At 38.1% G+C, this 14,490-nt stretch overlaps 1 protein-coding gene across 1 annotated transcript in view; it reads right to left on the bottom strand.

The window, feature by feature from the left end:
- Window positions 1-14,490, bottom strand: part of WWC1 (WW and C2 domain containing 1) — a 98,880-nt gene that overhangs the window by 37,513 nt on the left and 46,877 nt on the right. The window contains exons 2-5 of the mRNA XM_081320703.1: window positions 10,560-10,669; window positions 2,650-2,853; window positions 1,692-1,768; window positions 660-739 (exon numbers count right to left, since the gene is read on the bottom strand). Coding sequence (XP_081176829.1) covers window positions 660-739; window positions 1,692-1,768; window positions 2,650-2,853; window positions 10,560-10,669 — 471 coding nt within the window. The remainder of the gene's footprint in view (window positions 1-659; window positions 740-1,691; window positions 1,769-2,649; window positions 2,854-10,559; window positions 10,670-14,490) is intronic.

The following is a 14,490-nucleotide window of genomic DNA, read 5'->3' as shown; positions in this document are numbered from 1 at the left end:
CTCAGCCTTTTTTATGGTCCACCTTTCACTGCAATACATTGCAACTGGGAAGACCATAGCCTTGACTATACGCACTTTTGTTGACTCCTTTAAATCCAGCTTAACTCCTGGTCATTGCATGGTCATGGCTATGCAATGTTTTCTTGGCAACCATATGGAACTTGTTTACCATTACTTTATTTACTTGGATTTTTTCCCCCACCAGTTTTGAATTGACCTGAATTTTCTTAATGATTTCTTATCCAAGTAGAAATCAGACCCGGCAATATTTATCTTACGTACAGCCAAGGTTGGTAGATTGCCATCCCTGTGGCTTTTAACTATATTAAAAACAAACTTAAAATTCAATGAATTCTGGTGCAGTTTATCTTCATTTTCCCCTATTTGTCTCATCTGTACTCTTGTTTTGTAGAGCAGTCTATCACATAACATACAAAGACTGCATACTTCTCTACTTCCTGTTCCTCAAACTTTTTACCTTTTTTGTGTCCAGAGGCTGTTCTCTTTCTATAATACGCACAATTTCTTTAATTTCAATTCACCAGTCAAACATGACAAGAATATACATTTTTCAACTAGTCAGAAATATATATAAATGAAATAAATATGGATAGACAGACAGACAGATAGAGGGGGGAAGGTGTTATTTGTTAACTTACTTCTTCAGTGTTTGAAAACCATGTTCCTTATATTGGAGTTCCTGTCTCATGTGAGCAACTTCTCTTTTGAGTTTATTAACCTATAAATAAGCGAAGCAAAATGCTTTATTTTAGCCAGTATGTACTGTATTTCTTTTAAAAAATATCAAGATCAAAGGAAAATAGCATGCCCATATAATGCTTTGCTAAAGCTGCCTATCTTCTTAGTATTAGAGTTTAACTTCCTTCAGTTCATTGATAACCACACATTGAGCCTTTCAGTATGAAACCATAATTAGTCCACCAGACTTCGCCATACTGAGCACCAGGTCTCTCTCCTAAAATTTTAGCTACTAGTATATTTCTTTTTCTTTCCTAGCTGTTTGTATCATCATCTAATAACTTCATTTAATGACCACAATTAGGAATGGCATCTCCACTGCTAAGCAGTACAGTTATTAAGAGAGATATCACATGACCACAATTTCACTGCTACACTTCTCTCTTGACTCTTCTTTTGAAAGCCGGTTGTGAATGTAGAAGATAGTCAAGTTCATTATCACCGATCTTTGATCCTGATTAGCTTTAAGAGCTGCTGACAGATACTAAGTCAGAATTCCAGACAGATATAAAAAAGGTACTTGTTTTGATTCAAGCCAAAGTTTCCATATACATCAGTATGAAATGTAATGGGAAGTTGAGTTTTCTGTGTTTTTCAATTTATGAATCCAACATTTTCATGTTTATATGACTTATGACCAACGTATGAATGTCACATAAATAATAGATTAAAAATAAACTGAATCCTTAAGGCATCCTTAACTTGCTTTCTTTTAATATGGGTACAGGAAACATATGCCCCTGATTTTGCTTAGTCATATATTCCAGCATGGGTAATAGTGAAATATGCTGAGATTTCTAAGTCACCAAGGTTTTAAAGCTCTGGTTCCTTAGTTATGTACAAATCTGCAAGTGGAAGGATTATATTATACAGCATGGTGAAGTGTTTTTTTTCTTTTAACTTAAAAAAGATAAAACATCATTTTATCTTACCCTAGATTTTGTGGTAGCAATTTCAGCTTTAAGAATTTCTGGATCATACTTTGAGCTAGATGATGAACTGGAGGCTACTACAGTAAGAGGGAAAAATGAAAGAAAAACAGCAAAAAGATTAAGAAAATGGGAACAAACACATTTTTTTTAAAAGTAAAAGCATTGCTCCACATTTTTAGATGGTTATCTTAAGTATTTCAGAATAGAAGAGATGGCAGGGAGCTTTACCAAAATTAAGCTGTTTCATTTATTTCTCCCTTTTAAACGTATTCTGAAGTTCCAATGCTGTTTTCTAAAAGAAAACCATATACAGGGATAACATATATTAAAACAGGTAATTAAAAAAATAGAGTAGCTTAAACCTTCCATTTTCCAAACTATTTTCATTAGAATAGTAGAACTGAATAGTAAAAAAGAAAACATATGCACAAATACAGGCAAAAAAAGGATAAAAATACAGTAGATGGCGTGTCTATACAAAATACACCGTTACTGTTAATCTTTGTTTAGTGACCACAACTGGGAACGGAAACATGGTTGTTAGTTAACTGGTCACTAAATAAAATGGTAATTGTGCTTATAATCTCATTTCAGCTTTCCTTTGCTTTTCAGACCTACAAAGGTTATAAATGTGGGATAGGTTGCAAAGTTACTTTTTCATCATCATTTTAATTGTGAATGGTCACTGTATGAGGCAGTCGCTAAATGAGGATTACCTGTACATGAGAAGAGGAAATGCAAAAATTTATGGAATGGAACCTGCATATTGGGGATAAAATGCTCTTAGATTGCATGAAGGATTTTCCCAAGATTTGTTAGGAGGGAAAAACAAAAACAAAAATGTTATTCTCCCATTTCTGAAAACATAAAATCTAGTTTTTAAGGTCAAAACTTGCTCCCAGAGGGAAAAAAAATTTACACATACTTATATTCATAAATTATAATTTAAGACACGTACAGCTGGTCTGAGATCCCAGTTTACGTTCCCAGACATCATGAAGTTGCTTGTATTCCTGCTGGGCTAATTCAAGCCTCTGTTGCTTGACCTGGTAAACCTCCTTCTGCGCAGTTAAGGCTTCTTGGGCCAATACAAGGTAGTCCTTCAGCATGTGTTCTTGTTCCTGACGCCATTGTACTCGTGGATCCTCTATCTGGGTAGTTTCTTTAAACAAGAATACAACAAGCTAGAGATAAATGTAACATAAACTACTATTTGGCCTATGATAGAAGTTTATTATTTTGTGATTTTTATGGCATAAGGTGTACTAAAGATGAAGTTTTGCTATGTGTTAAAAGGACAAACGGGCTTGTCTCTTGTTTATTCCAATCAAGACATTCCACCTAGTAGTTAAAAGGACACCCTTTGTTATAGGTTTATATTGCTTAATGCAAGTATCCATGCGGAAAATGATAATAATTTTGGACAAATGAATCAGCTTCCTATTACACAATAATCTGCATTTTAAGTTAACTATGAATAATAAAGTTATAGACGGATGTATCAGACATGACAGAAAGCGAACGCAGTTCCTTCACAACTCTGAAGTGTTTCTGCTCTTTTACTGTCATTGTTGAGCAGAAATATTTCTGCAGAAGCAGCATCTCTTGACTGACAGTCAGGCTGATGAGTCACTACCCGTAAAGCAGCCATTAATCAGGATTCAGATGACAAGGCTGAAGCCATGGCTGTAAGCCAACAACACATAAAATTTTCAGACCTTCAAAAATTAAAGCATTATATGGCCACTGATCTGGATGACATGTACACCACACTATAATAAGAGGTAATAATAATAATAATAATAATAATAATAATAATAATAATAATAATAATAATAATAATAATAATAATAATATATAAAGTTGGAAGGGACCTTGGAGGTCATCTAGTCCAACTCCCTGCTCAGGCAGGAAACCCTATACCATTTCAGGCAAATGGCTGTCCAGTCTCTTCTTAAAAACCTCCAGTGTTGGAGCATTCACTGCTTCTGGAGGCAGGTTGTTCCACTGATTAATTGTTCTAACTGTCAGGAAGTTTCTCCTTAGTTCTAGGTTGCTTCTCTCCTTGACTAGTTTCCATCCGTTGCTTCTTGTCCTGCTTTCAGGTGAATAGCTTGACTCCCTCTTCTTTGTGGCAGCCCCTGAGATATTGGAACACTGCTATCATGTACCCCCTCGTCTTTCTCTTCATTAAACTACACATACCCAATTCCAGCAACCATTCCCTATATGTTTTAGCCTCCAGCCCCCTAATCATCTTGGTTGCTCTTCTCTGTTTGTTGTTTGTTGTTGTTTTACAAAATGTGATTATGGTCATATACTTGATTCACTATCCTAGCAAAGTTTGTTGGATAAGCTATACACATGGATTCTTATATAAATCAGCTTAAAAACCCCAAATGATTGTATTAATGTAATATGCTAATTGAAACAAAAAAAATCACATTATATCTTTGATCAAGTTAACTCTGTACTTATTCCTCTTTAAGTAGTGAAATACAGCAACTTAATATTGAAAGTGAAAAAGAGTGTTTATAGTCTGTTACCTTTTTCTTTCTTTCTTTTTTTTTAAAAAAGCTGTTTTGCTTACCTCTGGTGATATTAGTCTATCTTCCAAGAAATGGAAGAAGTTGAAACATTAGTCACAGGCCTCTAGGCTACATGGCTTGAAGACTGCTTCATCATCACCATCACCATCACCAACACCATCATCATGATTATCATTATCATCATCTTTTAAATGCCAAAAAAGCAGCACAGGTTGTGAGAGCCCAATCTCTCTAATATACCAGAATTGAGGAAACTGCCAGACGAGGCATCCCATAGAACAGAGGTCTCCAACCTCCAGGCCATGGACCAGTTACCAGTCTGTGGCTTGTTAGGAGCCAAGCCACACAGCTGGAGGTGAGTGGTTAGCAAACAAGCAACCATCTGCAGAAAAAATTGTATTCCATGAAACCTGTCCCTGGTGCCAAAATGTTTGGGGACTGCTCCCATAGAAGAAAAATGGGAACATCCAAAATAGGAATTGAGAGGACTCTTGGAGAACTTTTAGGCAGAGAGATTTGAGATGCCCAGCCATACACCATAAGTTATGTTGCATTCTATAAGTTTATGATAACTTGCCTTCTAGAAATTTACTTTATGATTCCAACCTACACAATATAATGTGATATGTATTTTAGGACTACATATTTTATATATATATATATATATATATATATATATATATATATATATATATATATATATATATGTGTGTGTGTGTGTGTGTGTGTGTGTGTGTGTGTGTGTGTGTGTGTGTGTGTTTATGTATGTGTGCATGTACTATATATAATTTTGCATAAACAGAGTGTTAGGTACCAAAATGTATTCCCCCAAATTGAGTTCATTTTATCCAGTTCATTGATATGTTTATATGGGAGCATACACGGTATCATTTTTTCTATAATTTCTAAATAGATATCTGTTAATGTCTATATTTTGAATCTTTTATTTAGCACAAATAGTTAAGAATAATGGAACATGAAGTTGTGATGACTACAAAAAGAAGTTGGATTATCTCGTGAATTTCTATTACTTCTCATTTGAGATAGACAGAAATTCCAGTAGTTTTATTAAGAAAAGTATGTGTATGATGCATACAAGGAATAATTGAAATGGTGTTCCATTCTGTTTAGTGAGCAAGTGGGGTGAACTAAATTGTATACTTCTGGAAATTCTATGGGAGAAAACCTGTCTGAAAAGTTAGAAACATACATTTCTGCTCTTTCGTCAGCTCTTGGCTAAATTACACTTGAGATGCCTAGCTACCACAGAATCAATTATTAATATGATTGGGCTCTAGGATAACAAAGAAAAGTAATCTGCATAATTTAGGAGCTCCTTAATATTTAACAGAAAACTCGCACAAAGAAACCATTATAGGATTCAAACAAACAAGAGGAGCTTCTTTAGGACTACATGGTCTATAATGAAGAAAGACATTCGCAGGCTGGGTGCTTGCGAAGACTCAACATTCTATAATGTACTGCCTTTCCTATCATTTCTACATTAAGTTTGAGCTTTCAGTTATGGTTAATTCTAATTCCCTGCCTTTCAGTTTTATTAAAATAAATAATGCTCAATTATTGCTCAAAAATAGCTTCTGGAATTCTGGAAGTGTAGCACCAATATCTCTAGATGGTACCAGTTTGCTAAAGGCTGAATTAGCTCTTTTGAGGTAGATCGTATTTTAGCCTTCCAGAACTGGGGTTTCCAGACTGAAAAGATATGAATCATAAAGAGATACAGAAAACTCTTTTCTTCCATCTAGTGGTAATTCAAGATCCTCAATCAGTTGTGGTAGTTCTCTTCTTATTCCTGGTAAAATCAAACAGAATGGTTTTGGCCATCAGTACTTTTTTTGGGGGGTGGGGGGTGGAGGAGAACAACTGAACTATCATGTTTTCATACTGCTAGTTTTGCATAACTTTGAAATGTTGTGCCGTGACAGATTAATAGACAGTGTTACGACTTTTCCAAGTAAGACTGTTTTAAAAGGATACATATTCCACCATGCTGAAATTGGTTGAATTTTTATACATAATTAATGGGGGATGGTATGCTATTACTAAATTATCATTAAATCTAAGATATAAATCACAGTACTTGTTTAGCTTATATTAACAACACACCATCTTCTTACGTACAGGTAGTCCCCACACTTATGACAAAGGTCCTCATAGTTGTGGCTGTCAGAGTTGTCTACAGTCACATAATCACAATTTGGGTGCTTGGCAAAGGGCTTGCAATGACAATGTCATAGCTTCCCATTCTCATGCGATTGCCATTTACGACTTTCCTCGCCTGCTTATGAAAAGCAAAGTCAGTGGGGATGCTAAGTCTCAAATGCTGATCATGTTACTGCAGAATATAGCAGCTGCGCAAAATTCATCTAAAGACAGCAATTGGGACTACTGGAATTGGCTTCGTAAATCAGTGCAGTCACATGGTGCTATGCCTCATGACTCCATGGCATAGCGACAGAATTCCCAGTGCTAATTATTTTCAGTAAGCAAGGACTACCTGGACTGCACAAGGTTTCTTTTTTGCTCCACTAGATTGTGCTAAAAATACCTAGCTGAAACAGGGTAGTCCTAAGATGTTAAAAAATGTTTTAATTAAATTTACAAGTATATGTTTAAAAGAATGCTGAGACAATTGCGAGCCTGTTGATAGGGCTCGCAACTTGGGCGTCCTCCTGGATTCACGGCTCAGTTTAGAACAGGGGTGTCAAACTCAATTTAATTGAGGGCCGCATCAGCATTGTGGTTGCCCTCAGGGGGCCGGGTGGGTATGGCCAGGGTGGGCGTGGCTAGAGTGCGTATGGCCTACTGGGTGGGCGTGGCCAGCTCTACATCGTTCGCATCAAGGGTGCCTATGGGGGCCTGGGCAGGAGTGGGACAGATCTGAGGGTCTCTGGCAGAAGGAGGGTCTCTGGGCCAGGGCCAAGGCAGTGGGGCCCTTTCCCTCACTGTTTCCAGGATGGCTTTGCAGGCCACATGAAACCACTTCGCGGGCCGGATCCGGCCCCCGGGGCCTTGTGTTTGACATGTCTGGTTTAGAAGATCATATAGGAGCCGTGACCAGGGGGGCTTTTGCCCAGGTTCGCCTGGTGCGCCAGTTGCGACCCTATCTGGACAGAGATGCCCTACGGACAGTCACTCACGCGCTCGTGACCTCCTGTTTAGACTACTGCAATGCTCTCTACATGGGGCTGCCCTTGAGGACCACTCAGAGGCTTCAACTGGTGCAGAATGCGGCTGCGCAAGTTGTGATGGGGGCTTCCCGATACTCCCATGTAACACCTCTACTCCGCGAGCTGCATTGGCTTCCGGTTGCCCTTCGGGTGAGATTCAAGGTGCTGTTGATGACCTATAAAGCCCTTAATGGCTTGGGTCCGGGTTATCTGAGGGAACACCTGCTGCCGACATCAAGCTCCCTTCGTCCCGTGCACTCCCACAGGGAGGGCCTTCTCAGAATACCGCCGGTTAGGGAATGCCGGCGGGTTATTCCTAGGGGAAGAGCGTTCTCTGTGGGCACGCCTGCCCTCTGGAATGATTTACCCATGGAACTTAGGACCGCCCCCGATCTGCGTTCGTTTCACCGGGACCTGAAAACCTGGTTTTTCGATCTATCAGGCCTGGACTGAAGGGGGTTTAGCTTTTAAATGTTGTTTTAATTGGGCTTAATTAATTTAATGTATTTTAATTCTATATTATTTTTATATTGTATTTTATGCTGCCCTGTAAACCGCCCTGAGTCCTTCGGGAATAGGGCGGTATAGAAATTTAATAAATAAATAAATAAATTTTGATTCTTACTAACAAGTCCAATTTTAGGAATCAAGGACACTGCCAAGAGATAATAATTGTTTGCTTCTTCCCATATCTTTATCATGAAGTTCTTTTAAAAAGTACTTAATAGTTGTCAGAATGTAATTATTCTAGATTCTTAGCTTTATTTTAAAAATAGGAGTTAAAACCACAATGCCTGTGCCTATTAGAAGTAATGATATTTACACCCACAAAGCATTCTTAGACTTACGTTTCCCATTTGTAATAGTTTATATCAGTTCATTTCAGTACTGTATAGTTGCTAATGTTAAAACTCACGTTGTAATATTTTTATGTAACATTTATATAACATAGGAAAAACAATAGATTTTAACATTGACCTGCATTAGGAAAAAAGGGCAGCATTATTTTTTTATTTTCATTGAAAACCATTAGTGGCTTCCTGATATGTGTTTGCCATCTTATTTGTAAAATACAATAAAGGTGGGATATAAATAAAAAAAGAATAAAAAAAATAAATGCCTAATATACATATACATAATGCAAGTAGCAAAAAATTACACCATTTTTGGGATGTTATATCTACATAAATGCTGGAATCTTTCCCAAAATATAATGAATTTGAATTATAATCCAGGTTACACATTTGGGGACTAAGAATTTATTAATTTCATTCGCATAAAGTGAATCTACCCATGGCCACCAGCTGCTGATAACCATAATCAATAATGAAGCATCCCAGTTGATAACAAAGAAGCAATATTACAAAATCAAACAACGACAGAGCAAATATTAAGAAAAATATAACAGCTAAATGCTCTCAGGAAAAACCCTATTTTAATCAACTTCCAGAATACTGTCATGGTGAAGTAAACCTTATTTCTAAGGGCGTACTATTCAGTGAGTCTGAGGCTATAACCAATAAACAACTGGCTTCAGCTTCCTTAGTTTGACAAAATGCAAGATTTTCTCTCGGGGTGAACATACTGAACAGGCCACTTCAGGCTGGACAAGGTGAACCTATCAAAATCAATACCTTTGACCTATATACCAAGCTACACCCATAAAAATATACCCAGCAACTAATGCCAAGCCTATAACAAAGGTGCAATGTATTCTTGGCTATGTTAATAAATGGTTGCTTGGACTATTGTGGTCAGTTCTACGTGTTACTCTCTCTGGAAGAAAAACTGCAATTCCTGGCAGGTGTTCCTTTTGGTGAAAACCACTCTTCAGTGCAAAAAGAAACATACTTGCTGGAGTCTGAATGACCATCTGTCAAAAATGTTGTGGAAATAAGTTCCTGTATTAGTTTCTGTCTTTATGGTCACGAGAGATCATCTACCACTTATGGTAAATGGTACCACTTATGATCCCGTAATTTAAATGCCCTTGAAGCTCCTGATAATTTTGCAATTATATCCTTAGTACCTGAGATTCATAGGCTGCATTTTACCCCAGAGAATTAAATATGGGCCTCAGAACCAAAGATATATATATATAAAACATAACTCAAATGATCAGGTGTTTTTGTTTAACCACCTAGAACAGGGGTGTCAAACTCACAGCATCACGTGACGTGTCACGATGTATCACGACTTTTTTGCCATTGACGGCAATGGGGTGGGCGCGGTTTCGCTATGATGTATCCGGCCTGTGGGCTGGCAGTTTGACACCCCTGACCTAGAATTAACCAGACTACCTGAGAGTAGTACAGTCTTTGGGTGTTTGGTTTGGCGTTGCTGGCATGAAATGGTATTTACAAATTATGCATGATGAAATCAGAAGAGATACAAACAAGAATGAACGGATGATGAATGAATGAGAATGGAATTAAAATAATTAGTAAGTGTACAAAAGAAGTACATTTAGGAGATTTGGTCATATACACAGAATGAATGAAGATCCAATCCCAAAAAATATATGGAGGAAGAACAAATAGGTTGAGAGGAAGGAGAAAAATGAGGATGTTTTAACTGAATGCAGCTACTAAAACTCTTAAGAGGTGAGAAGTTTAAAGAACCAGAAACAATGCATGTTGTGGTATATATAGATATAATGGAAGCTAGGATGGTTTACAAGGACAGAAGGATATGAGTGACAGTGAACAGTGTTAACCTAAATTTAATTAGGTTTTCCTTTCTTTTTCTTATCCCATGAATTTAATTTCTTTAGCTTATGACTTCTTCTTCTTCTGTGCTCTGCATATTTTTTCCCACTGGAAAGGAATTGCATGCTGGTTTATTCACACGGGTGTGTAAAAAGCATCATTTAAAAACCAAAGCTACTCTAAGGCAGATCACACTGCATGTCATAAAATATTTTAAAATTTAACTAATTAACATTTAAATAAAATATACCACCTAAGTAAATCTTTAATATCATTCCATAATTATTTTGAAGCTACATTTTATCAGACTTCATGTTCTAAAATATCTATTCTTTATAATTTTTAATGTATGCTCAACACTAATGAATGCTATATATGAAAGCCACTTATGCATTAAATATAAAATCACGTTACACTTACTAGTGTTGTGGTCAATGTAATAGATTCCAACCTGAGGATCATAGGCCTCTTCCCATCCTAATGGCAATTCATCACTTATGCAATCAGCAAAGGTAAGTGGTTTAGTATACCTGAAATGGAAAATGTATTATGCTTCACATGAAATAAGAAGAAATAGCAAACAAAATCAATGGCAGTCTTCTCCTACTCATCATTAAAAGAACGAACGTGTGAGTCTGTACACATAAAAGCCATATTTTTCATTAAAAATATCTACAAATTTGCTCCTTTTACGGAAGATGGAATCTTAGTCATTTCTAGATGATAATTTGTGCTTGGTTTGCACTTGTCCTGTTTTTAGGGAAGGCTGTAGAGATGACAGTAGGCTTGCAGCTTCAAAGAGCCCTGGAGTGAATAGATTATAGATAGATAAAGACTGGACTATAGCATTGAGATGGTACTGATCACTCTTGTCAATAGTAGGAACACAATGGGGTATTGATGTTGATGTTTGATGTTTATTTATTTCTATACCGCCCTTCTCCCAAGGGACTCAGGGCGGTTCACAGGGCATATATAAATAGCAATACAAAAATTAAAAGAAAATTAAACCAATGCCCAATTAAAATACAACAATGATAGAATAATAAAAACCAATTAAAAAACCCATATTCCCCCATCAGGCCAGACCAGCTAATTCAAATAAGTGGGTCTTCAGCCCGCGACGGAAGGAGCGGAGGTCCGGTGCCATCCGGAGCTCAACCGGCAGTTGGTTCCATAGTGCCGGAGCACCCACAGAGAAGGCCCTCCCCCTGGGGGCCACCAGTCGACATTCCCTGACCGGAGGCACCCTGAGGAGGCCCTCTCTGTGGGCACGCACAGGGCGGAGGGGAGTTGACGCTGGCAGCAGGTGGTCCTCGAGGTATCCCGGACCCATGCCATGTAAGGACTTAAAGATCATAACCAAGACCTTGAACCTCACCCGGAAGACAACTGGTAACCAATGCAGCTCGCGGAGCAAAGGTGTAACATGGGAGTACCGGGAAACTCCCAAGACAACTCTCGCGGCCGCATTCTGTACCAGTTGGAGCCTCCGAGTAGTCTTCAAGGGAAGCCCCATGTAGAGAGCATTACAATAGTCTAGGCAAGAGGTCACGAGCGCATGAGTGACCGTACACAGGGCATCCCGGTCCAGATAGGGCCGCAACTGGCGCACCAGGTGAACCTGGGCGAAAGCCCCCCTAGTCACGGCCACTATATGATCCTCCAGAGTAAGTCGTGAATCTAGGAGGACTCCCAAGTTGTGAGCCCTATCCACGGGGGGTAAGAGCTCACCCCCCATAGAAAGCGATGGAACATTTTGAATGTCCCGGGATGCCGGAATGTACAGCCACTCAGTCTTGTCAGGGTTGAGTTGAAGTCTGTTCCTCCCCATCCAGACCCGAACCGCCTCCAGGCAACGGGACATCACAGCGAGGGCATCACTGGGGTGGTTTGGGGTCGAAATGAAAAGTTGGGTATCATAACACAATAACACAATTCTGTTACAATTTCAATCAGAATAGAGCTGTAAGGGACCTTGCAGGTCTTCTAGTCCAACCTCCAGCTCAAGCAGGAAAACCTATACCATTTCAGATAGGTGGCTGCCCATTCTTTTCTTAAATGCCACCAGTCTTGTCAGGGTTGAGTTGAAGTCTGTTCCTCCCCATCCAGACCCGAACCGCCTCCAGGCAACGGGACATCACAGCGAGGGCATCACTGGGGTGGTTTGGGGTCGAAATGAAAAGTTGGGTATCATAACACAATAACACAATTCTGTTACAATTTCAATCAGAATAGAGCTGTAAGGGACCTTGCAGGTCTTCTAGTCCAACCTCCAGCTCAAGCAGGAAAACCTATACCATTTCAGATAGGTGGCTGCCCATTCTTTTCTTAAATGCCACCAGTGATGAAACACCTACAACTTCTGAGGGCAAGCTGTTCTACTGGTTAATTGTCCTCACTGTTAGGAAGTTTATCCTTAATTCCAGGTTACTTCTCTCCTTGATTTAGTTTCTATCCATTGTTCCTTATCTTGCCTTCTGGTGCTTTGGGAAAATAAGTTGACCCCCTCTTTTTTGTGGCAGCCCCTCAAAGACTGGAATACTGTTATCATGTCACTCCTAGTCCTTCTTTTCTCTAGACTGGCCATACCCAATTCCTGCAACCATTCTTCATACATTTTTGTCTCCAGGTCCTTAATCATCTTAGTTGCCTTTCTTCGCAATTTTTCCAAAGTTTCAACATCTTTTTTGCAATGTGGTGACCAAAACTGGATGCAGTAGTCCAGGTGTGGTCTTACTAAGGATTTATAAAGCAGTACTAATACTTCACGATTTTGATTCTCTGCCTCTGTTTATACAACCAAGGATTGCATTAGCTTTTTTGGCAGCTGCTGCATACTGCTGGCTCATGTTTGGATCCACTAGACTAGGACTCCAAGGTCCCTCTCACACTTATTGTTTTTGAGCCAGGTTTTGCCTAATCTGTACTTGTACCTTTGGTTTTTCCTGCCTAAATGTAAAACCCTGCTTTTCTTCACATTAAATTTCATGTTGTTGGATAGGGCCCATTATTCAAGTCTGTCAATATCTTTTTGGATCCTGAGCTTGTCTTCTGGGGTGTTGGATATTCCTACCAGCTTAGTGTCCTCTGCAAATTTGACGAGATGCCCTTCTATTCCCTCATCTAAGTCACTTATGAGGATATTTAAGAATACTGGGCCTAAGACGGAACGTTGTGATACTCCACTGCTTATTTCCTTCCATGTAGATGTAGTACCATTAAGGACTACTTGTTGAGTATGGTTTGTCAGACTGTTACAAATCCATCTGGTAGTGATGTTTTTCTTGCTTACCAAGATTGTGATCTACTTTGTTGAATGCCTTGCTGAAGTCTAAATATACTATGTCCATAGCATTTCACTGGTCTACTAATTTAATCACTCTGTCAAAGATGTTTGGCATGATCTGCTTTTAACAAACCCATGTTGGCTACCAGTTATAACTTTATTTTTTCTAGATATTCACAGATCTGTTTTTTGATTATTTTTCCCAGTATTTTCCCAGGTTTTGATATTATGTTATATTATTATATTATATTATATTATATTATATTATATTATATTATATTATATTATATTATATTATATTATATTATATTATTGTTACTGTTATATTGTATTATTACATATTCTCTAATTTTCCCTATGGGAAGCTTTCGTTGTTCCCTTGGTGTAAATATGTACCATATAACACAGAAATCCTTTTTTACATTATTCTTTACAGAACATCACCTGTAAACTTCCTCTCACCTAAGCTATGCAGAAGTTAGACTTGAAATCCAAGCCAACTACAATTTATTCTTCCTCTTCAACATAATTTTCTCCTCTATTCTTATTAAAGCTCACCTGTTCTTTTCTCATTATTCAGTCTATGATTTACCACCATAGAGCTAAATTCAAATCAAAAGAAAACTTATGAGAAAAATGTTGACGCAACAGTTCCTAAATGACTGGCCCATGGGGACACTGCCTTACTTTCATATTTTCCAAGACTATAAGTGGTGTTCATGTTTTCTTTATCAAAAAGAAAACTTTTTAGTTTTTTTTTTAAAAATTCTTTTCCAGGAACGATATCAATAACATGATTTTAAGTTACTTTATGTTTGCTATCATATTAATTTATTTATATGATTATGTCTTTCTTTAGAATATACTTAAGGAGGCTGATGCCTCCTTAAGTAACACCAGCTGCCTGCAATTAGTGCAGGTTCGCATCCCACCAGGCTCAAGGTTGACTCAGCCTTCCATCCTTCCGAGGTAGGTAAAATGAGGACCCAGATTGTTGGGGGCAATTAAGCTGACTTTGTAATAATGCCGCTTGGGGTATGTGTGAAAGCCCTAACAAGCAGG

Source organism: Vipera berus, assembly GCF_964194415.1.
Source record: "Vipera berus genome assembly, chromosome: 2".
Classification (NCBI taxonomy): domain Eukaryota; kingdom Metazoa; phylum Chordata; class Lepidosauria; order Squamata; family Viperidae; genus Vipera; species Vipera berus.
The sequence above is the reverse complement of the archived record's forward strand: the minus strand, read 5'-3'. Positions and strand labels throughout refer to the sequence as shown.